The 25,908-nt window shown below is 36.5% G+C and overlaps 1 protein-coding gene across 9 annotated transcripts in view; it reads left to right on the plus strand.

The window, feature by feature from the left end:
- Positions 1-25,908, plus strand: part of SNAP91 (synaptosome associated protein 91) — a 138,014-nt gene that overhangs the window by 82,843 nt on the left and 29,263 nt on the right. For 7 of the 9 annotated variants that reach the window (XM_080664913.1, XM_080664911.1, XM_080664914.1 and 4 more), the window contains exons 11-21: positions 4,496-4,523; positions 5,805-5,914; positions 7,977-8,095; positions 13,639-13,653; positions 13,801-13,968; positions 19,591-19,695; positions 20,330-20,602; positions 20,839-20,916; positions 21,081-21,152; positions 21,574-21,657; positions 22,868-22,951. In XM_080664913.1, coding sequence (XP_080521039.1) covers positions 4,496-4,523; positions 5,805-5,914; positions 7,977-8,095; positions 13,639-13,653; positions 13,801-13,968; positions 19,591-19,695; positions 20,330-20,602; positions 20,839-20,916; positions 21,081-21,152; positions 21,574-21,657; positions 22,868-22,951 — 1,136 coding nt within the window. The remainder of the gene's footprint in view (positions 1-4,495; positions 4,524-5,804; positions 5,915-7,976; positions 8,096-13,638; positions 13,654-13,800; positions 13,969-19,590; positions 19,696-20,329; positions 20,603-20,838; positions 20,917-21,080; positions 21,153-21,573; positions 21,658-22,867; positions 22,952-25,908) is intronic. The other 2 variants (XM_080664917.1, XM_080664918.1) reach the window with 1 other exon arrangement.

The raw sequence follows: 25,908 nt of genomic DNA on the forward strand, positions 1-25,908 counted from the left end.
TATTTCTGTCATTTTTCCCAAGTTCGTATAAAAAGTATTGCCTGTTTTAAATGTTCAGTGACAAACAGTAGAGTAGGAATCTCTCAGGCAGTTATGGCAGAGCTACTGGAATGATGGACCTCTCGGGGGCTTTAGCAGGTTTGTTACCACAGCCCAGGGTGTGCCCCAGCTGTGGTGTGGCCATAGGTGATCATCCTTTTGTGGATAGATTGATGTCAAATAAAAAACTAGAGAATATACTAAGTCACAACAGGGGATGCCCGCTTCCAGCTCCTGCTGGGGCCATCCTGTACTACGGGATCTAGGAAGCCAAGTGAGTTGCCTTGGATTTAAGGAAAAGGAGGCAGGAAGCCTGAGAAAAGGCCCTGCTCCTATGGCAAAGGAACCTTTTTAGCTAAGGAAATGCAGTATGCATACCCCCAAGAGTTAGAGACTCTTCCTTGGGCAGTGAAAGCTGCACATCAGTGAAAAGTCAGTTTCTCTGCACTCTTTCCCTCTCAGGTTTTCCCCCACCACACACTGGACCGACCCACACTGTCCTCTTGTTCCTTCTGCCAGGGCTGCTGTCAAGGCTGCAGCAGCCTGCTGGAGTGGATTTCCTTAGTCCTAACTTCAAGTCTAAATTCGCCCCCTGGTGGCTGCTGCAAATTTTTGGAGAACTTAGCTATATATACTTACGTACATTTCCAAAAGCAGTGAAATAGTAACTTCTGTTTTGAATTACTTTTAGCGAAGCATACTTTTTCTCTCTGCTTTAAAATCATTTTATGCTTGTCATATTTCTTTTCTGAATTGGCTAAGACCGCATATGAACTTGTCTTTTGCTTATTCCCTGTTTTTAAAATAAATGAACTACAGTAGTTAACTATTTTCTTCTTTGTATGTTTGTGCTTACCTGGGAACTTAAGTGAAGGGTGAGTACTATATCGAGTGACTTTTTTTTTTGCATTTGGTTATTACTAAAAATGCAACAAAAAAACACTCTTAAGAGTCCACATTTGGTATTTAGAACATTTAAAATTGATTTCTGTCCATTTTACACATCTGTGTTTTTCATTATACTTTTTTATTTGTCTCACAAGTTGACTGGCATAAATGGTTTTACTTTAGTTTGGTCTTCTTGGATCAAGACTAACAGTCTCTCTTAGATACTAGTATATATGTATATACACAAATATATATACTTCTTTTAGATTTTAGAAATCAAAGTTTTTTTTCATTTATTTAGTAATCAGAAGATTTCCCCATGTCATATAACAAAATACAATTTTATAAAGAAAATTAATTATTAAAGTTGTCTCCAGGTTAAGTAATTGCATAAAACAAAGCATCTTTAAATGTCTTCTATAAAAATATGTATGCCCTTTATATTTAGTGCCTTAAAGAAACTGATATTTTGGAACTTTTATGCAATACTGTATGATGCACCTTTGTATATTGTTTTTTTCAATTACTTCATAGACCAAAGAGAGAATTTTATTTTATTTTATATGTGGGTTTCTAACTGTTGAGGGTACAGGAAATGCAAGATAAACCTATTGTAAATAAAATTATTTGGAAGACAGATTTTTCACATCTGTGTTTTATTTTTGTTGTTGTTTATTTTTATAACTAGCACTTATGACCAGAACTATGAGGGGTTATTGTTGTAAATAAGAAATAACAAAATGTTCTCTTTTGATACCTTACTATTAACATTGTGGAAGTAAACCTTGGCACTTACTATGTGCACCAGAAAAACCCACATATTAGTTTGTAGCATTTTACAAGATTTAGGGTAGGTTACTTTATAGTCATTTATTCTCTTCTAAAATTATATTCGTGTTTCATTTTCCCCACTACAGTTCACTAAGTGCTAAGTTTCTCTAGCTAAAATAAGTTTAGGTCTGTAATAAATGTCATTATTTATATATAAAACATTGTAGTCTTTTCTTTTATAAAGGAGAAATGACCAATGGTAAGATAGAAAATCAACAAAGGAACAAGTAAAGGGAAGCAGTCAATGTATTGTGTAAGGGAGGAACAACTGTGCTGGGCTGTGTGTTTCCGTCAGGACCCGCTGCAATGTGACATGAGCACAGGCTCTGGGCATCAGACAGACTTTGACTGGATTCTTAAATCCACCACTAAAGCATGAAGAGACTTGGCAAGTTACTTACCTCTCTGAACTCAGAGCCTCAGATTTTAACCAGTGATTAATGATCCTTTTTAAAGTATGTCCCAATGGGAGCACCTCTAGTTCTCACCTTCCTGGTGAAATCTTGTCAAAGGCTGGATCTGGTCCATGGGAACGGAGGTCACACATCCTGACAATTTAGTTTCACACAAAATAATGTTTAAGACTTTTGGTTAATTTACATTTTTATACAAAGTACATAAATGTATTCTCATTCAAAAATCCAGATAATATAAAAATATATTTCACTGCCTACACAACGCAAGCTGCTGTGTAAAGTGCCAGGGATATAAATCATTGGGATGAGTCCCCTCACTGCTAAGAACTTAGCATCTAATGGAGAATACAGACACTTACACAGTTAAGATACAGTGCAGTAGGTGGCATGACAGCTCCACAGGGGCAGTAGGAAATTTTCATTTGTTTGTCTAATCCATGGGGTAACTACACGTGTCATTTAGTAATAGCATTCGTGTAGGAGCTTGGCAAAATAATTCTTGCGCCAATTATGATGCTTTATGCAAATATTTGAGCATGATAGTCTTTAATGGCAGATAGAGCAATTCTGTCATTTTTATTATACCTTTATTATTGCTATGGAGTATACAATATGTTAGAAATGTTTATGTATTAGCTTGAAAACGTATTTCAAAAAGCGCTTGCATATCCTCAGTTCTCTTTTCTGTAATAGTATTCCTCATGTGTCAGTACCACTGAGCATCGCTTCATGAAATTGCTCGAGAGATCATTTAATTTCAATTAATTCATTCTTAGAAAGTGACCATGTCAAATGGCTTCTATTTTTTCTTTGCCAAGTTCAGGCTGTTTTTTCTTGGATTTTTATTTAGACTTAGTTCCCTTCCTTTTCCACACAGATAAAGGAAAAATGGTGGGAGTGGAGAAATTATTAGTCAAAAATGCATTAGGGAATGTTTGAACTCCTGCTGTACAAGATTTTTAGGTGCCTAAGTAGCTTTTTATAGATATAGAGTACACTGTGATTCACTTGTTTCAGTAGGCCCTTTGAAATAAGCAATATAGATAAATGCATATCCTTTTCTTTATAGGATATGTCACTCTTAAGATTATAGTTAGCCATACTACACATAACCAAATTAAATGTTACCTTTATGCTTCTAACTTCACAATATTGTAGAAATTTCTGTGTGCCCTTTCTTTACATTATATTAATTTTAAGTAAAAATTAAATTTAAATAGAAAATGGCAGGCATATATTTGCAAATGAAGTTGAACATAAAAGGTATTAATCAGGCATATACTACTACTAGATTTGTTTTTCTATATCCAATAACAAAAATTCACTATAGTGTATAAAATTCAGTTACTAACTCTCTGCTAATTCTTTTCTGCTACTACTACATGTGATATTTTCTCTACAGATAAGTAGCAAGACATCCCTGACATCCTATAAGACCCTGACAATAGGCTTCTTATTGCAATGTATTTTTTATTCCTTTTGTTTTATTCTTATTTTCCACCAACTCAGGTTGGTAAAATTAAGCTGTTTAAGCAGATGTTTCTGAAGCACTTTGTAGAAGTGATGTGCAGTAGTCACTGCTATTCATAATATAACTAAAAAAAAAATTATTTCTTCCTAATTTTCCTTCACTGCTTTAGAAATAAACATTGAGATTACTGTTCATTTTTAAGCTTCCACTAGTTCTAATAGGACAATAGGAATATTTTTTATAGATTTCATTATAGCCATTAAAAAAACTTAAGGAAGTTGAGGCATATTTCAGGCACAGGGCTCATAGGGATTTTTTTTATTTCAGTGTTCCTTTTATGCATCACAATTATGATTAATTAATCACAATATACTTTAAACTTAATGAGTTTTCTAACTTTTTGAAATAATAAATCAGAAGGTTTTTTCATTCTATAAAACATATTTTCCCAAGTTTTGGAGAAAAAAATTTAAATTCCAATTTGGACAGCTTATTTTTGATGGACATGGGCAATAATGATAAACTTGAAGAATTGAATTGCTAGAGATATAGGGGGAAATTTTTAATTTTAGAATTTCTAATACTAGAAGTTTAGTGGGTGGGAAACATTAGAAGAGGATGTCAAAAGAAAGAGACATATGTACTACTATTTGTAATACCTTAAACAATAAATTTTTTTTTAAAAAAAAAATGCCATAACTGAGTAAAAGATAGAAAGTATTAAATAGTGTGTCCATTACTAAAAAAAAAAAAATTGTATATAAACAAATTAGTGTTTGACCAAGTGATAGTATCAAATTTAAATGCTTCTACATGTATATTCAGTTTTAATTTTTTTGTTGCCTTTTAGATCTGGTGCTCCCTCTCCATTAAGTAAGGTACGTTTATTTTTTGTTGTGTTTTGTTTTAACAATTTTAACCATTTTCGAGGTGCAGTTTAGTGGATTACATTCACATTATTTAGCAACATTGCTATCATCCATTTTATAACTTTTTTATCTTCTAAAACAGAAACTCTGTACCCTTGAAACACTAACTTTCCACTTCCCCTATTCCAAGTCCCTGGTAACCACTAGTTTACTTTCTGTCTCTCTGATTTTGAGTACTCCAGGTACCTCCTATAAGTAGAATCATCCAGTAACTATCATTTTGCGACTGGCTTGTTTTTCTTAGCATAATATCTTCAAGGTTCATCCATGTTGTAGCATGTCAGAATTTCCTTCCTTTTCAAGACTGTATAATATTTCATTGTATGAATATACCACATTTTGTTCATTTATTCTTCTGTCAATGAACACTTTGAGTTGCTTCTACCTTTTGGCTATTGTAAATAATGCTTCTATGATCATGAGTGTATAAATATCCCTTCAAGTCCCTGCTTTCAATTCTTTCGGGTATATATGCAGAAGAGGAATTACTGGATCAGGTGTAATTTTATTTTTAAATTTTTGAGAAAAGGTAAGGTAAGTTTTTATGTATTCTTCTTTATATTTTCTAAGTCCAGTGTACTATCACAATGTGAACTTTGTCCTTTACAAATGAGAACAAATGTATCTGTAACATTTTATTAGTTGAAAAGCACTTTCACATACTCTAAATCACAGCCCTGTGAGACAGGTAAGGCATATGATAGTATGTGTGTTTTAATGGTAAAGAAACCAATTGTAGTTGGGAATCTTTCTACAGTGTGCCTTTGTGGGTTTTTTTTTTTTTTTTTCTATTTTGGTTAATCCTTACCTGAGGATATTTTTTCCCATCAATTTTTTAGAGAGAGTGGAAGAAAGGGAGGGAGGGGGAGGGAGAGAAAAAGAAACAGAAACACTGAGGTGAGAGACATTGATTAGTTGCCTCCTGCACGTGCCCCAACTAGGGGATCGAACCTGCAACCTTTTGGTGTGTGGGCCGACACCCTAACCATGAGAAACACCAGCCAGGGCCACAAGCATGCTTTTTAGACAGTCTACTTGAATAAATGTAATTACTCCCTTACCTCCCTATCTCTTTTTTAGCATGTTTAAGGACAGGGTTAGCGTTATCAGTGACAGGAGTATTTCCCCCTAGAGATCTGTAGTTCATGGGTCTGCAAAGTGGAAGTGCTGTTGCTCTGTGTCCTGTAGATTCGGATTTGACTAGAGTGTGTTGTGCATCTTCACTTTCAGTCTTCTCCAGCCACAACTGTTACGTCTCCTAATTCTACACCAGCGAAAACTATTGACACGTCCCCACCGGTTGATTTATTTGCAACTCCATCCACGGCTGTCCCTGTCAGGTGAGTTAATGAGTATTCAGTGAAGGTTTATTAGTATTTTGACGAGTTGTTGTTTTATGTACTGAACCCAAATGGTTTCAGAAAATGAAAGGTAATCCTAACATGTATTACTGGGGTTATTTTTAGGTACACAAAGTAAGTTATTTTATACCTGATACAATTACTGAGGCCTGTACTTCTAAAAGCATAAGAAGGACCTAAGCTGTGGAAATCACCTTGTTGCCCACACATTTAGGAAAGGAAGTGGAAAAACCATGCACCCATTGCAAGTTCTTCTGAAATTGGCTGACACAGAAAATGTTTTCTAAAAAGTGTTTATTCTTGTGGGAAATTTAAATGGTGTCTTAAAATGCCTTTTTTAAAAAGCATGCAGTTGTAGATCAATTAGCTGGTGTATCTGAGGGACTCAAACTCAGGTGTTAGGAAGGGACCACTGTGGTGTTTCTAATGGGCTTTAATAACACGTACAGGTCAGAACGGTGGTGAGAAAGGTAGAGATGACTGTACATTCTGTGAAATCTCAGGGCTGCCTACAGTGAAGCCCCAACTCGCAGGGGCTTCCTCAAATAATAACTTTAGGTCAACTCTTTGTTTGGCTCTTTTGCCTTAGGATTCGAGTCTCATTTTGTACTATCTGTGACTCTGATTGTGAATGTCCTATATTTAGAGACTTAAATTTTGAACAGAGCAATAAACCCAAGTAATGCACCCACGTTAACAATGTATGTTATCCTCTATTGTTTAGTTTGGCTTTTTATAATCTTCAACTTGGTAAAACCAAGACCTTTCTGTCTCTATACTAAGATAAGTAACTTCTTATAAAAGCTCTGATATGAATATTAATAAATATACTTTCCTATTCTGGTAGTTATACCTGTTGTATTTATTAAATGGACATCAAAAGTAGGCAAATTTTAAGGGTTTAGAAAATTTTTTTAAGTAGCAGAATACATTATTCTTGGAATTCTAATCTGTAAAAAAGATCAAGATGTAATTGCTGTTTATGAAGAGGGGATGGGGAGCCTGGGACTCTGATGGCTTGGTACCTGGTCTGGTGACCTTTAGGCCAGTGCTCTTTAAACCTGAATGTACATGTGAAACACTCAGGGTCATGTTAAAATAAAGTTTCTGATGTAGGAGATAATGGGGTAAGCCTGAGATGTTGCATTTTTAACAAGGTCCCAGGATGTTACTAGTTCGGGGTCTATACTTTGAATAGCAAAGCTCTAGGTTCCTTCTTAGAACTTCTGCAAATGGAGGAGCTTTGAAAATCACAGCCCCAATGAATGAAAATAAAAATATATATATATAAGTATTTTCAGGTGAGTCCTCTTTATAGCCAAAACTGATATGTTGTAGTTTTATTTAGAAAACAAGGTACATTAGTAATTATTCATTTTACTATCTTTGGTTTATAAATAAAGTATTCTTCTCAAGACAAGAATTTTTTTCATTAAAAGATTTTAAAATAGAGAAAAGAAAAGAAATTATCCATAATCCTCTTACCCTAATACCTTTAATATTTGGATGATGGTTTCTTTTCTCACAGTCCTCCTAACCTGCATTTTGTAACATGATTAAGAAAATTCCACCTTACTTTGAGGCATTTAGGTTTTCCCTTTTAATTTCTGCTCTGTGATCTGGTGAGGGACTCATGGCTTGAAATAGGATTTAACTTTGTTGATGTCTATAGAGCGAGAGTTGGAAACTATGGCCCCAGGAATCAAGCCTATCCCACTGGCTGTTTTCTGTAAATAAGGTTTTACTGGAACAAAGGCACACCTACTTGTTCATGTGTCCTCTACGTCATGTTTCACTTTTACGGTGGCAGAGTCAAGCAGTGATAGAGATCATCTAGCCCACGAGGTTGAAATACTTAGCCTCTAGCCCTTTACAAATCTCATTTGCTAACCCTTGGTGTAGAAGAACTACTACTATACTTTCCAAGATACTATTCTCTTATTTGATTTCAAATCTGTGATGTTTTCTACATAATTCTATTAAAAATATATTTACATTATAAAATTTCAAAGTCTCACTTTAAGATTATATTTCCATTCAGTACTTCTAAACCATCAAGCGATCTCCTGGACCTCCAGCCAGACTTTTCCTCTGGAGGGGCGGCAGCAGCCGCAGCACCAGCACCAGCACCACCTTCTGGAGGAGCCACTGCATGGGGAGGTGAGTGAAACCAGACAGTCATGCCATCTCTCTATTTAGTTGCTTTTACTAAGGCTATAATTGTTATGCTTACCTTCTGAGGGTCCAAAATGGTGCTAGAAACTTGGAGAGAAAATGTTCACAATGGCATCTATTAATTGAAATATATATTGAGTGAGACAGAGACAGAAAAAGTACACATAATACAGTTAAAATGTTCATGTAGTCATATAGTTTTTATTTTAAAAGTTGGAACAAAGGCAGTACTTTCCTTTGTTGTTCTAAAATTCTGATTATATTTAGTCTTGTTTTCTAGAGATTCAGGCTTTAGAAGTCTGGGTATTCCTGAACATTTATAAGATTATGCAAAGACAGCATTTCCAATTTGGTTTTCTCAGGGAAAGCCTTCCTTCATGGATTCCTGAAAGGAATTGATTTTATTCACATTGTATTTGACTTAAATGCAGTTAAAATCTGGGATAGCTTTGTCACTGGAGAATCAAACTTCTTGATTTCTCGCAGGAGCGGGATTCTTGCGAGATCTTTAGAAAATGAATTTTCTAAGACTTGCACGGGAGAACAAGATACGGTAAACGACTTTATTTGCATGGAGTTACATCTCTCAGGTTGCAAAGTCCCATGCCCCTTAACCCAGTCCTGAAAAGAGGGGCAGCTGGGAGTCCAGTAGAGCCAAAAGGGGGGACAGTGTCCAGAGCTTCTGTTCCATGTTGCAGCCGGGCCCAGCTCAGCGTTCAGGCTAATAAAAGTCCCTTAGTCCACTGTGTGGGCACAGGGTAGTGCACCTCCTGCAGCAGGAGAGCCAGGTACCTGGCCCACCAGAGAGAGAGAGAGGCTCTGTAATAAATCAGTGACTCAAAATAATGGCACAGGTGATCTGATCCTGAATTCCTGACTGGGGGGTCATGGAGAGTAGTCATGCTCCAGGCCTCTGTCTTCTTTAGTGAAAGGTGTATCTTTGCTCTAAGTCAGTCCTTTCCATTGTTCTTATGCATATAGTTTACCACACCTTTGAAATGCCAGATTAATCCTCCTTTTTAGAGGCATAACTACTCTCAAGGGAGCACATAATCTTGTTAACTATCCTATAATGCCATCATTGCGATTTCCCCACCTTCACGTATCTTCCTTATGTCCCCTTCTTAATTCCAAATGTATAAAAAGAACTACAAAGCTACCATGCTTGGGAGCATTTGAGATCTTGCTTCTTGGCATGTCATCAGGTAGGCTCAAATAAACTCAAACAGGCTCTTAACAAAATTCTTTACAAGTTTGGACATTTCTTACATTGACACTCTAAAAAATTATTTTGGTGCCAAAAGTTAAAAAAGTAAAATAAAACACACACACACACAAAAGAAAAATGTAGATGAAATCTTTTTCAATTTCAATATGACATTTTAATTCACATTCATCTCCAAGGAGTTTTTGCTAAGACACATAATATTGTGAAGAATACGTTTTAATAACCAATTTTATTATAACACTTTTCAGTCTTTACTTGTTAGAAATAATAACTATTGGTGACAAACACTGAGATATCAGTAGGTCTAGTCGTGTGGTTTCAGCCTGGGCTGTCTGGCCTGGACAGCCAGTTTGTGTGAGACTCTGGAGAGGGCCTGATATACAGCCTGCTTTCTGCCAGCGAAGCTATAACCCTTTCTCATCCTTGAGAGAAAGGTGCTTTTTCTAAGCTGCTGGCCCCGAGAGAACACTTTTTAATAATTAGTGCAGAGGGCTTTCAAGGCAAACAGAAGCCTTGAGTTAGGGACTGCTGGCCACTTTTTGATGGTTAGACAGCATTAGTCTTCTGTCTCAACAAAATACCTACAGCCACAGTATTGTATATCAGTGGAAAAGTCAGTTGGGGAGAAAAATGCTAATAAATAAATTTCCTAAGCAAAATAATAAAAATTATAAGCCTTAAGAAATTGAAGTAGTGTAATATGAAGTTGAGAAATCATAGTCACCCACCTTCAGTTTGCATTTATTCTACAGATACCCAGTGATGGTTGAAGATTTGAAGATGATGCTAAATTGTAACAAATACATTTTGGCTTATGTGACCAAAAAAAAAAAAAAATCACTTTCTCAATCTTGTTTGATAAGATTAGGCTGCTTTTATTACTGAAGCATATTTTAATTTTGTTTAACTAGACAGTACAAAACAAACTTTAAAAGCTAGTTAGACCTATTTGGATATTCTTATCTAACCATAACACAGTAAGAGGATTTCATTTTCAAATTACCATCACTACTTCAGGTGTTTATAAGTATTGCCATTTTAAGGGGATATATTGTAAATGATATTATTTTTCTCCTGTTTGTGTAAAGCAACCAGATTTTAGCAAATTTATATTTTGGTAAATTTAATTTAAATAGTGCTTATAAGATTTGGCATCCAGTGTGCTAATAATGAACATGTTTCACTGAAAAGAATACAGAGCATTTTTTAAATTCCTACTTTTGGCCCATAATAGGGAGAGTGTTTTTTTCTTATAATAAATTCATCTCTCAGCACAAACAAGTGAGTTATGTATATTATATTTCTGTGTATCTTAGAAGTGGGAAAACAGATTATTTCTTATAAATACCTGAAGTCAGATTTCTGCTTTTTGAGAAACATGGAATTACTGCTAGGGTTTTAATTAGAATTAATGGACCTAATAAGAATTATCAACATGTATTTGAAAGCTCATCAATATTATGTGATCATATGACTTTAATAATTTCCATGTGGAATATTAGCTACAGTAGGAGCAGTTTTTATGACTTATATTACCATTTTCTTGTTAATTAAATCTGGGGGGCATATCTTTAGGCTATTTTAATACACATACATTTAGACAAACGCACACACACAGAAAGATTAGAAGCTTTGACATTCACAGATCAATAATGAAAATTATAATTTAACCTAAATGTTAGCTATAGCTAGCATTTAATGTAAGCATTTATATGTAACAGATATGGGTAAGCACTTAAATATATGAACACATTTAATCTTTATAATAACCTAAAAGTTTAGCCACAGCTCACTGCAGAATATAGATATCCTTGTTAATTTAGTTGTCTGTTTTCTTGGTTACAGTGAATATTTTCTAGTGATTTCTATTATTTAAAAAAATCTGATTATATACCATTTGCAAGTGGACCAACTCTGCTATTGTAGCTTTTTTGGATAGATTAATTCTTTACAACAAGTAGTAGTTTTGAGAGTCTTTAAAACTGTTCCTATCATCCTAAAATAGGGACTTCCTTTTATAGGAGAGAAAATTTTGCATAAAGCAAGATATAAGTAGCATAAATTTTGTTTTATCTAGAAAATGAAGAGTTTGTAGACTAAAACCTGTGGTTTCCAAGAATGGAAAATTTTTTCATCATCAATTATTCAACAATATGATTAATTACCTCATACATTTTCTTAGGAAACTTTACTTTTCTTCTTCCATTTTATCACTGCTGTAAGTTTCATCATCCCCCTCCAGCTGAACAAAATACTAGTCCAAGGCAATGAATTAATATTTTAATCTTATATGTATATGGCTCCTCTTGACGTCTTTTATATTTTTAAAATCTTTTTATTTCTCTCACCTTCTAGTATATACAAGTAAGTTTTCTCCTCCTTAACAAATGTATGAAATCAGTTGCTCATTCCCCATCATAGGTCTGGAAACTGCTGTCACGTGGCTTTTCATTCTTCTGCTAAGTCTCACTGAAGCTTGAAATATCCATGTTGATAAGGGCAGGGCGAGGGAGAGTCCTACCAATGCCTGGAAAAGAGAGAGGCCAAGTCTATCTGGCTTCTGATGACCCACTTTGGTCATCCTAAAATATTTTTAGGAAGTGTGACTGTGGAGTAACACTTGTATTGGGCCAGGTATTGTTGGTATAAGAAATTATTAGAAGAACCTTCTGTTTCTTGGGATTGTGGACCTGGCCACCTAACAGCAGAATATACTCTAGCTCCAACCCAACATACTAGTAGGTCCTTTTAGCATGCTATTTATTAAGTACACATTCTAAAATTTTAAGAGGGTTTCTAATGTCAACTCCACGTGCTATAATTTTCTAAAATTGTTGTGAAACATATGGGATTTGGTTAGGAAGAGTCTGATTATCTCAGTGTAGCTGTAGAGTGCTTTACATAATATTCATTGGGTTTGCAAAATGCGTAGTTAAATGAATGTGATTATTTTAATGTCAAATTTATGTTTCTCAGTTTTTTTAAATGTCCTCTAGAACTTTTGGGTTACAGGTTCTTAATTGTTTTTAAAGCTCTGGAGGGAAAAAATCTTTCTAATGAGTTCCGATATAAAAAAAAAATCATTAAAGTAAATTTACAGGAACATTCATGAATTTAAATATGAGGTGTTTCATGTGACTGAGAATAGAAAAATGCCATTGGACAATCCAAATGTTTGACATGGAGTCACAGTAAAGTAGAGAATAACTCCTTGTAGGCTTCTTATTCAGGATGCCAACTATAATCCCACTGTTAACACAGAAAGTATGAACCTCCCAATGAAATGCTGTGTTTTAATGTAAGGTTTATATATACAGATAGATAGATTATATTGAATTGAAAAATATCTGATAATGTGAAACCTATGAAGAAGAAAAAAGTTTAGGTTGGGGTTTCTTTTTCTAATCCCTAAACTTGCATTTATTTATTTGACTGTTTTATACATTCTACAACCAAACTACAGCTTTTATAAAGCTCCAATTTATTCTCTGGTATTCCAGACTATAGTAATTTCACCTACGATCAAATAAAGGAGATCAGTAAAGTTCAGTTAGCTATAATTTCATCAGAATGGATATTTATAGTATATGGAAATCAATCAAAGTAGTTAAAATGGTAAATCTGGCAAAAAATAAATTGAATTTTTCAAAATTGTTTAGACCTGACTTAGGTAAGTGTCTTGACCCCGCTTGCTCTCAGTTTTCCCATCTATGAAGTTGGAAACTTGATCTAGAAATTCACTAAAGTACCCTTCCAGCTCAAAAGTTCCATAATGATAACAGGTAATAGAGTCATCTCTCAGTATCCACAAGGCATTGGGTACAGGACCCCTTCAGATACCAAAATCTGCAGATGCTTAAGACCGTTATATAAAATGGCGAGTATTTGCATATAACACATATCCTCTTTAAGCCATCTCTAGATTAGTTATAATCCCTAATGTAAAGTAAATGCTATGTAAATAGTTGTTTACTATATTGTTTAGGGAATGATGACAAGAAAAACAGTCTGTACATGTTCAGTAGAGATGTAACGATCGTAGGTGAAACTACATAGTACATATCAGCACAACGTAACATTTTTCCCCCAAAATATTTTGGATTCACGGTTGGTTGAACCAAGGATGTAGAACACACAGATACAGAGGGCTGACTGTACATTTATGTTTTTTATTACAAATGGTCCAGAAAGCTAGAATTTCTTCAGTTAGTGCCTCACCCTGCTTGGACACTGGTGTGGTTGAATATTTCAGCTTTATCTCTTATTTCTTCATATGCTGACACATAATGGACATCGATAGACCTTTTGGGAGAGGGTGAGTAAAGCTTTATTTTAAACTTCTGTTTTGAGAGACTTCTGGATCTTACTAACTGCCTTCATTTTGATCTTTTGGAACCTGGTGTATTTTTCGTCCTTTCCTTTTCTTCTCTTCCATCTGTTCTCTATCTCTGGTGCAACATAGACTCTCTGGCTACACTTCCTTCTGCTCCCTCTGAAGCACAGATTTCAGATCCATTTGCACCAGAACCCACCCCTCCTACTACAGCTGCTGAAATTGCAACTGCTTCAGCTTCTGCCTCAACTACTACAACTGTTACCGCTGTCACTGCTGAAGTGGATCTCTTCGGAGGTTAGTTAGTCACATCACTCACTGTTCCTTCATTTTCCTTCCAGGATTGCTGAGATTTAAAAGTCCGTACATTATTTAACAGCCTGTCAGAGTGCTTAAATATTTTTAAATGTTTATTCATGTCTGTTTATCTTAGCTAAATTTATCAACTTTATCTTCATTTAATTTCAGTGGTTTTAGAGCACAGGTTGACTTTCCGTTTCTCAAAGTGGAAATTGCCACTAGAACTCTTGGCCCATATGTGTTTCTGCCCTGTATTATCTTTGTGAAAGTGGTACCAGACCTAATACTTAGATTTTGTCTTTTAGGCCAGATTCACACTAGCAGGGAGAAAAATATCTGGGGAATATGGGAGGGGAAATGCTGGCCTAAGTTATTTCTTAAGATTTAGGACCAAAAATACCATCTACCAGTAAAAGAGTTTAGATTTGGAGGACTCTGAAGAGAGTTTGGGGATATGCCCAGTTTTGCAACATTAAGCGTATTCTATCTAAGCAAAAACTTGGACCATCTTTGGCTCTGGGACTTTGAGAGATCATTTGAATGAGCTCTTGACATAGATTAAAAACAGGTTTAGGTGAGACTTGAAAGGATTGAAAATATGCAAATGTAAATTCTGACACAGAGTTGATTTAGAGCTATGGGCGTGGGCCATATGCCTGGACCTGGTGAGCCATCTGAAGCCAGTTTGTTTATGTATTCCCATCTGCGTGGTGCTAATGTCCAGACCTGGGGAGGTGCTCCTATCAAATGCACAAGTCGAGTAGTGTTATATTCATCATAGTTTTGTGTTTCTTCATTATAATATGACATCTTTCCCAGGGCATTTTGAGAATATGGTAAAGACATTGGAGGAAGCAAATAGTGGGGAGGGCAGGAGAGTTTTGGCAGGCTCCGGTTTATTCGGATCCTCCCCTGGGCACTTATTACTCTGACACGCTGTGTCACATACCACTGTTCCACATGCCGGACCCCAGTCTCTGAGGTTTACCAACATTGTCTAACAAGGAGCATTCCACGAGACAGCATCATTGTCACTGTTTCAAGAAAGGAATTTGCACTCCCATTCCTACAGGAGAAACCTGTTTTTAAAAAGGAGAAGGGAGGGGTTTGCAGGCTCTTGAATAGTGTATTATAAAGCATCTTCCACTAGAGAAAGTTCTTCAGTTATGCCTGTATAAATTTGGAGACCAAAAATTTGTGTTAGCTTAAACGTATAAAATAAACTTTTTCACGCCCTCCTTTTCCCTGCCCCTGATTACTGATGTTGGGTATGGCAGTTTCTCATAGGCTAATGTTAACAGAAAAACTTCAAGGAAAATAGGAACGGGATAGATAACAATGTAGTGCTTAAGCATTTAGTGCCTTTAGCGATTTAGATTTTTGTTTTTCAGGCTATGTGTAAGGAGCTAATTGCCTCTAAGAAATCAACTCCATCTTGCTTCTCTCATGACTCTCTAGAATAATAGAGCTAAAGATATTTCTTTGAAATAATCTTTGTGTCATGCTGTTTGTGTTGATCATTTCTTCTGCTTTAACTACATTTGTCAGGCAGAGAAATATGTATGTTTGAAAATACTTTTATAATGCCATTATTTCTACCCTGAAATATAAATTTCAAGGACTAGTACAAACAAATAAGTAAGTAAATGACTAGTGTTACAGAAAATCATACAAATTAATGCCAAAGAATGGGGCCCTCCCTTGATTTCACCTTTATTCTTTCTAGTCACCTGGCTAGAGGTTGATTAAAGGTGGGTACATCTGCAAATCTCATCAGTTATTTTTACTGATCTGTATAGTAAATAAAACTGGCCTCTAACAGCTATGAAATCTCTATGCCATATGTGTCAGGAGTCTATGTGTGTCACTGTTTTGCAGTTTTCAGTGATATTCCTTAATTTCTTTCATATTCATTGATTCATAAGGAATCATTTAGAGATGGGATTTTAAATAAAAATGTAAATGAGAGTCTCTGGCCACGATATATAGACATTTTTTTTAAAAATCTTGTCTCTCTAAAATGGGCAAGTGGTAGAACTTTTGAATAATAGACACCAGTTATTTGGTTTACACAACTTTAAAACATGCCATTTTGAGATTTTATGTAGCATGAACAGCAGTATTAAGTAGATTTCTTTAGAAATAAGTTTAAAGAATTTTAATTTCTGAAAAATGGCCAATTGTTTAATTTCTTGGATATGAAATATTAAAGCATTAAATTTTCTATGTGTTTTATTTCAAGTTTGAAAAGTAGGAAATGTCTATTATTTTTAAACATTCAGATTATACCCACATAATATTTTAGTCGTATAAGTTATTAAACAAGTTTCTCAGAAACAGTTTTACTAATGTTTTATTTTTTTAATGAACTTAAAAATCTTCTTTCTGTGGTCATGCATAATAGCACTGGAAGGCTGTGTTTAAAAATTTCAGTAAAAGTTAAAAGATATTGATAAAACTAAAAGACAACATCCTTAAAAACATTCTATTTTTATTTATGAAAACCTCACTAACAACACCACATTAGTTTATAATAACAGGGTTTTCCTAAGCACTAGAATGCCATATTGATGCTAATTCCTCTGCACAAGCACCAGGGTACCCTGTCAATCACCTGTATGAAGTTATGAACAAGCCTTCATGAGGATGGTAGTCTGTGAGCACAAAACCAGTGGCTGGAAACCAAGGAACTTACCCCCCACAGCTGCCTTCCTTTGGTGCATGGTGGTTAACAAGCTGGCCTTAGGAGCAGGAGAGGAACTGGAATGGTGACTCTGGGGCTGTTGAGAAGGATTATGTGATTTAAAGATGGCTTATGTGGCAGGAGAAGATGGGGAGAGTAGTTCAGGATGGGGAAAATGACAGCTATTAGACATATTTAGGAAGGTAGGTACAGGAGCTTGAGATAAAATGTTTCCTAGATTGCTAGAAGGAAAAAAAGACTAGCCTACAGCCGTGTCAGCGAGGAGCTTGCTGGGTAAGGCTTGGCAGAATTAGACGTAAATTGCCAATAGGTAACATGGGAGAGCGAACTGCATTGGAAATGGCTTCAGTTTTCAATACTGGAAGAATAATGTTGCCATTGATCATGAAAGAGAGCTAGGTGTTAAAAGAAGTTTAAAAAAAAAAAACCCACAATGTTGAAATGTTATTATCTCTCACAGTTCTGGGGCTGACTGGGCTCAGCTGCACAGTTCTTGCCCAGGGTTCCTTTGTGGCTACAGCCAGACAGTGGCTGGGCAGTCTTCCTCATCGTATCTCCTTCTCCTGGGCTGGGAAGACTGAACAGCCAGGGGCTGGAGCAGCTGGGCTCCTGTCTTTAAGAGAAGTTTTGATGGCAGTAAGTGAGTTAAGTTTATAATATTAAGTTTTACCAAATAGGAGAAGCATTAAAAGGAGATGTCTTGCTCACGGGAAAACAAACCAAAAAAAACCTTACTCTCCTGTGGACCGAGCTATAAATATGGGTTTCACCTACTTACACATAAGTGATCATTAAAGAGGCCAGCAAGTCACACAGTGGATATTTATTTGGCCCCTAACACTGATATAACTACTGTTTATTCCATTTTACAGGAGGAAATTGTATATAGTGGGATGCGGCATAGCTCATGGCAGTGTTGCATAGTGGTTAGACACACACCTCAGTCAGACAGTTCATGGCCAAATCCTGACTCTGTCATTTGCTGGTTGTGTGACCTTGGTCCAGTCACTGAGCCTCCAAACTTCCATTCTCTTATCTACAAAGTGAAGATAGTAGAACCTGTATCACAAGATATTTAGGAATTAAATTTAATAATGCACATAAAATATTTACACAGTGACTGGCACATAAATATCACTGAATAGTGACTGCTATTACGGTTTCTACTATTCCCATTTTATTAGCCTGAGTTCCAAGTTTTACAGGAAAAAACAAGAAAGAAAATAGACCTGACTCATGACAAAATGTTTTCAGCCCTTCCAACGTCCTCTTAGACTTTTCTATGCTCTTCTGCCCCGTCTTAGGGTTTCATGTTGCTCTACGTTCTCTATTATCGTATCCTTAACATGGCACCTGGAGAAGAAGGTGTGCCCTATCTCCTCATGTATTTTTCATACTCCATTATTATTCTTTGGCCTCTCCCTCATTGACCTCAGTGTGGCTGAGTGAAGCAATCAGATCCCATAAATCAATAAGATGTGAATAACTGATTGTCCTGTTGTCCCTTCTAGGGATATTTGTGTTTTTGTAAAGGACCTCTTAAGCCAAGTGAGTCTCTAATTTAATGTTCATTAGAGTACTTAAATTAATGCTGAGCCTCAAGAGATTGCTAATGTGTTTCACAATCAGATCATTTTGGAACGTGCTGGGATAAACAGAGAAACAAGGGCCTTGACTGTAGGATTTCCTATAGCCTAATACACTACACAAATCTCTGAGAGAGGGGATATACTGTGCAGTGTTTCCCAAGTATAATTGACAAACCCCTTTCCATGGCCAGGAGAGCAGTGTTCCGGGGAACTCTGGTAGGTAGGGAAGGCAGTGTTTTAAGATGAGAAGGCTAGCCTGTAAGAAACAGGTTCTAAGTGGGTGTTGCTGCCCACTTTCCAGCAGTTCCTTCTAGGCAACTTATGATGGCTTCATTCCTTTTGTACTTTGGAACCATAGAAGCTCTTCAAAAACTCCAGGATTTTATTTTATTTTTTTTACTATAATTAACATCATCTGTTGGCAAAAAAAAAAAAATAGAAAGAAAGAAAGAAAGAAGCAACACACATTGGGAACCATCAACAATTTATAAATTGGGCATTTATAAACTGGGTCTGCCTGTATTTTAATGGATTTTCTAACTCTAAATAGTAAGAACACATATTCTTAAAACATGAAACTATATTTTAATCTATTGAATGTAGATTATTTTTCCAAACAACTAGAGCAATACAATATTTGAAAACAACAATAAATTAAAGTAAAAATAAAGGCATTATGGTGTCATCCCCTAATTTTATTATCTCCTTATTTCTTTAAAACAAGTCCTTGGTTGTACCTGAAAATGCTTTTCAATGGTTATGAAGACCTAACTTTAATGAATACTTTGTAAACCTTTTGTATTAACAGTCTAATTTCTCCTGTACTAGACTATAAAAATTTTTTTAAACTAGAACTGTTTTACATTACCGTTGTATATTTCAATTTATTGGCATTAAAGAAGACATCCATGTTGCTAGAAACCACTAAAGACCTCTCAGTGATGTAGTGAATAAGTAGCACCTGGACATCAAAGTGTAATGTCTTAAATTACATAATAAAGTTATTTTTGTTTTCATTTTCACATCCATTAATTTCTAGTGATGCATAAAACATGCTTCTCAGAGCCCTTATACAATGAGAATCCTGTTACCTGTTGGGTCCTAATAGGCCTCACAGTATCGACACTGTACCACTTGCATGTAACGAACATGAAGGGGCGCAAAGAGTTGTTTTGTGACCACCAACAGTGCATGGGCCATAAAAACGCGTTTTAAGAAATTCATGTTGTATAAGGGAGCCTTCTTCGCAATTTAACGTGGTTCTTTTACTATATTTCTTCTCTTTTTATTCCTTTAATTTCTGCTGTTTTAAAAACTGCACCCAAGATGCCTTTGCAGCTTCTCCCGGGGAGGCCCCTGCAGCATCCGAAGGGGCCGCCGCAGCCACCCCAACCCCTGTAGCCGCGGCACTTGATGCATGTTCAGGAAATGGTGGGTTTCCAGTCACGAGCCCGTCTGTTGTTGTTCTGTCCTAGTGAAACTGCCGTAGTTAGATGGGGCCATCTGTGTTTCTAATCTTACTTTCTTCTGAGTAAAAAGTGTCATTCATCGTAGCTGCCTAGATAATGCCGGCACTTAAAACATTAAGACAGTGAAGTGCATACTTATCAAAATTGACAATTTCTCAAGATTGACAATTTGTATCAGGGCAAGTATGCTCTCTTAATGTTTTTTTATTCTCTAATGCTATATTGTGACTCTTCTGTAACACAGAGTTCAAATATATAGGCATGTTTTAATGTATTTTCAAAGCAACTGGATTAAGTAAGGATTTGAAGAATAAAAATCTCTGATGCTAGACTGTAGGCTAATCTTACAAGTACCTTGATGTGTTTCAGTTTCTTAACTTGTGGTACCTGCTAAATTTTCTTTTTTTTTTCTTTAGAAAAACATCCTAATCACTGACCCCTGCTAATAGGGCAGTAGTTTAGTCCAAGCAGCCTAATGAATGCCTAGCTAGTGGGTAAATATCCATGTCAGGTGTCTCTTACCATAGTTATGATGCCAGTGTCTCGTCTCTTTCCTTAACTGATGCTGTATGTGTCTCCACTTTCCTTTCCAAAAGACCCCTTTGCCCCATCTGAAGGTAGTGCAGAGGCTGCACCCGAGCTGGACCTCTTTGCAATGAAGCCACCTGAGACCAGTGTTCCTGTAGTTACCCCTACAGCTAGCACAGCCCCTCCGGTTCCTGCCACTGCTCCTTCTCCTGCTCCCGCCATTGCAGCGGCCACTGCTGCTACTACCGCCGCTACCACCGCCACCGCCGCCACCGCCACCGCCACCACCTCCGCCACCACCACCACCACCACCGCTCCTCCTGCTCTAGATATCTTTGGTGGTAATTTTTTGTTCTTGTCATTGAACTCATTACATCTGGTGGAGTGAATGCTGGTACTTGCGATATACTGCATCCACAACTGTCACTGCATGAACACTTTGTAACTGAATGGTTTCCTAGAAACCACGTGCTGCTTATGTCAGAATTCCCCAGACTACTCAGTCAGAACTGGAAAATGATGCTGTTTCAGGCTGGCTCATCCAGCTGAGTAAAGGCATGTGTGTTCTTGGTCTTAGATTTATTTGAGTCTGCTCCTGAAGCCGCTGCAGCGCCCAAGCCGGATGCTGCTCCTAGCATAGACCTGTTCGGTACAGGTAAAGCCAAAGCCACCCCTCTCTTACGTTAGTTTTCCCAAATGTCTGTCTTGGTGACTAAGCTCTTTGTCCTCGCCTGTGTGGGTGCATTTGTTAGATGTTTGACTTTGGTTTCAGCTTTCTACTTACTTCTGCTTGGTTTTGGTTTGTTTCCCTTTCGGAAGATGCTTTCTCCTCTCCACCACAAGGGGCCTCTCCTGTGCCTGAGAGCTCTCTCACCGCTGACCTCTTATCCGGTGAGTCCTTTTGCCCAAGTCCAGCCTTCAGATGTCCTGTGGGGGTCATGTGTGGAGAGGGCAATATGAAAGAGTGCGGTTTGCCTTGGGTCCTCTTAACCAGAAAAATCACTTTTTAAAATCTCATTCTTTGGCCTGTCACCAACTGAGGAAGGTTAATATTTCAAATTTAACACAATGAAAAGACAAACCTTTTTTTTTTTTTTTTACACTGAAACCTCTGACCTCAAGATGTCAGATTTTATTTTCTTCGGGAAAGGGAGTATTTTTAGATCCATTTGCTTTCCCTTAACTGTCAAGACTGTCTGCATTGTACCGCCTGCTGTTAAACGTGAAATCTCAAGAAGCTGTTTGTCAAGGCTCATGGTTTCATTTTCCTTTGGGTGACGTGCAATGTTTCCTGTTGTGTGCTTCACTGCAGTGGATACATTTGCATCACCGGCTCCTGCAACCACTGCCTCTCCAGCAAAGGTGGATTCTTCAGGTGTGATAGACCTTTTTGGGGGTGCGTATCTCTCCTCCTCCAACACTTAACAGAGCCTTATTTTTTCCTCATAATAGTTTGTAGATCCTCTCTTTCATTTATTTTTCATTTCCATCTCTTGAATGTAAACTTCAGTTTTTAAGATCTTTGCATTTCTTTGCATCATCTTCATCCTCATCAGTTCATAATTTTCCGTGCATGGCCTAACAACTCTAGATGATTGTTTTTAACTTTTCATTCATCCTTATGTAGAATCAGCTCATTTGAATTTCTTTCTACTGTTCTTCCCTGGCGATCCTGATCTGTTGGCTAAAGCAACATTTCTAAGTTCTTAAAGGCAATATAAAAATGAACAAAATTCAGAATTAAAAACAAATAAGCCAGTCAAAATTGAACATATACGTTCTAGATGTTATACATTATTTTGTAGAGTTTATTTATATTGAGTTTAATGTTTTAAAATCCTTCCAAAGAATTGGAAGGTATTTCACTGATTTAAATGTATTTTCCTCTTCCTGTATGTTATTTAAAGCAGGAAAATGTGCTGAATTAATCCTGAATTACTCCTTTGGATGATATATGTAAAGTCTTCTGTTAGCAGTAAATTTACAAGGAAAAAAAATGCAGGATAGAAGTGATTTCTTCATGAATATTCATAAGTGTGTATTTACTGGCTAAAACATTATCCTTAGCAAGTTAAACCCACACTAAGTACCCTGTGTGTCATGATGGGTAGGGTACATGAGGGTGCAAGGATGTCACAGTTTCTGACATTCAGAGGCTCAAAAACTGTGGCAAATAAACATGAAACCTTGACATATGGGTGTAAGAGGGCTGTTGCTGCTGCTTAAATTGTTTGTTTAAAACTTTTTTAAGTTTAATAGAGTTATAAATGGAAAATTTGTGTTTTATTACCTTTGGACAAAATTTTTAACATTTTGATCTTATTTTGATAAATGACAGGATTTAGTCCAAAAGTTTTATCCTTTAAAAAGTTACCTTACTCTTACAAAGGCGTTAATTCTTAACTATTATAGAACTCTTCTTTTTTGAGAGAGAGGATAAAGTTATCAGAGCATAATTCAACTCTGTCATTTCACATACCCATAGGCGACTAGCTCACCGTACAAAGCTCCATATCTATGCATTTATCTGCAAAACACCTAAATTACTTACTGTACTTACCGTTTACGCTCTTTTACTTTTTTGCTGCATAATGGATAATGGGTAGATGCATTTGGAACTAGTGCTTCTGAACCCCAACCTGCACCTCAGGCTGCTTCTAGTTCGTCAGCATCGGCAGACCTACTAGCTGGTAATTAAATTAAAATAAAATGGTATTTTGTGGAAGTTAAGTTTGGATATATTTTTATAAGTAATAGCTATTATATAAATTTTAAGGTGCATGTTTTCTTTGAGACATGAAATTGAAAAACAAGACATTATATAATTGAAGGTTATTTCCCAGAATTTTATGAAATTAGTCTCAAAATCACATTTGTATAGAAGCCACCAGTGTGGCTTCATGGATGCTTCTAATCTGCCTTACTTTTAGTTAGCACATTTTGTTTTGTTTACTTTAGAGGTAATATGCTTATGTTTCAAGCCCTGGCTGGATAGCACAGTTGGTCAGAGCATCATCCTGATAGGCCAAGGTTGTGGGTTCGATCCCCTGTTGGGGCACATACAAAATTCAACCAATGTGTACATAAATAAGTGGAACAACAAATCAACGTCTCTCTCCCTCCCCCTTACCCTCTCCTTCTCTCCATTCCTTTCTAAAATCAATAAAAATATTTTAAAAATATGCTTATGTTTGATCATTGAGTCTATAATATATGAATCACACTAGGAGAAACTCATAGATTTCTATCATTGGGTTGAAGCTGCTTCCACCTTTTAACAAGCTGATCATTTTTTTATCTGTAAACCCCTGGGGTAATCCCAGTTCAACAGGACTATGTTGTGGAAAGATTAGTATAAGATGCCTAGAATTATTGTTTATTGCTACGATGGGATAGATAGAATAAAAGGAAACATTTCAAGAACTCAAAGACAGTAAAAGCCCACTGTTGTCTTTCTTGGGGGCAAGGCAAAGTGTGCTTAATGATAGCCAGACCTAGACATTATGATTTTTACAGGCAAAGCACTTGCCAGTTACAAGACCACAAAAGTGAGTTTTGGGTTCTGGTTATCAACTCACAGGACACTGCTGTTTTACCTCACTTTGACTTAACTTAGAAGGCTACATATAGGAAGCACAGCCGCAGCATCACAGAGGACTCAGATACCTAGAAGCAACTTCCTGTGTCCCTCCCCAGTCACCAAAAGGGATGCATTTCGGTCATAATGTTGGTGAGCTGGTGAGAACGTAGGTCCCATAAGCACAGGGAAGCCACCATGTCCAGAGTCTCTCAGCTTAAATTCTCTGCTAGCCATGTAGCCTTTGATAGGGTAGTGACTGGCTCTCATTTTAGAGTGTAATAGCAATCCTAACAACCGATATACCAGGGAACATTCATTCTTGGATTGGTAGTGAGTAATGGCCTCCTCAGCCTTCAGAGTTGTAGGACATTTGACATGACGGCAGATATTTCCTCAAGAGGCTGCATCGGTTATTGCAGCCCACTCTTGACCTTCCCTTCCATCAGTAATTCAAACTGGAAATTTAATCATCTTTCCCAGGGGCAATGGCATTCTTTATGTCTTTCCCATCTTTCCCTGCAAACAAGACATTCCTATTTGCCAAATCCACTTCATACCAGTGACTGCCAGCTGGTATTTTTCTGAATGACGAAGATTCAGGATTCCACTGTGGACTTGGAAAGTTGCAGATATGACAAGATGCTGTGCATTTAACACAAACCACAACTGGTTGCTTGGTGGAAAAAAAAAATACTAGCTTATCTGACTTTTCTCCTAGTCCAGATATTCTTCATAGCAGCTTCAAATTGGTCACAGAAACTTTAAGCTCTAGGTAAACCAGTACACTTAATTCAGATATTTAACAGGCTGTAAATGGAAGAATATGTTTTTAGTTAGCACAAACTATGCTATAGCAATAAGATTTTAATAGGCTGCAGAAACAGCATAATTTTAAATGCCGTTTGAGAGGAAATGGCCTTGTCAATTTTAAAATGAGATCAGTGATTACAAATTTTTGCTTTGAAGTTGTAATTAAGATTGAAATGTTATGAATAAAATCAAATGTTCTGGCTTTTTGCAGAATTGCAGGAAGTCCTTTTTTCTCTCTGGGTATTCTCTCCAAGTCATTGAGATTACTGGTAGGATGCCGATATTATGCATATCTCAGATGGAGTCTGGCTGGAAAATTGAGAGTTAAATTTATAAAAAATAAAGGTTAATATTATTTTATACATTAAAGAATACAACTGGCAAACTTCTCTCAGTATATACCAGCTGAAAATATAGAGATTTGAAAGATACAGACAGAGTCCTGGATGATGGATGTAAAAATGCATTATTAAGGGAGATTAGGTGTGTTGAAGGATATGCCTAACTTCTGAGGTTGACATCAAGCAGGAAAACCATATTCTTCCCTAACAGACACAATTCTGAGGTGACTGCACCATAAGTCTGTGCTAATAAAGGAATGTGTCGCAGCCTATCTTTAATTCCAAAAGCGGGGAAGATATGAACCAGCCTTATGAGGCTCTTTGTAGTTTTACATTCTCTGCTAACCACAAGACACAAATTACTTTTTTAGCAAAGTCATAGAAGTCCTTGAATGGATTAAAAATATAAAAATGTTCAGTGTTGAATTAATAACAATTTTCACTAAATGGGAAGGTCTACAGAGGGCCAATACTTTCATCCTCTGTGGGGCTGGAAAACAGTCTGAAAGTGTCAGACAAAATGTCTCAGGCTATTATTCTTAGCAATATTGACTAGCTCAGATTGATCTTCATAAATGGAATGTGTTAAGAACTGGTTGTACCACTGAGAATAATTGAAATGATACCATCTTTAACATAATGGAGCAAATGTGGGTGAGGAGATTATGTGTGAGAGTGTGTTTTTAACTACCAATAGTTTTAAATTTTCACTCGACCCAAGTAATATGATGGCTTTTAATATGTCTGTGTTAATAAACCTTCATTAAGTGCATAGGCTGTTCCCTTTGAGAAAGATACATTTGTAAGACTAATTATTTGCGATAAAAGGCAGTGAGTCTGTAGATGGTTGAGCAATCCAGTTATAGTGTAGGAAAATTCAAATATGGCTGCAGGACATTCAGAAGCCTACTGATTA

This window comes from Plecotus auritus, assembly GCF_963455305.1.
Source record: "Plecotus auritus genome assembly, chromosome: 4".
In the NCBI taxonomy this organism is placed as follows: domain Eukaryota; kingdom Metazoa; phylum Chordata; class Mammalia; order Chiroptera; family Vespertilionidae; genus Plecotus; species Plecotus auritus.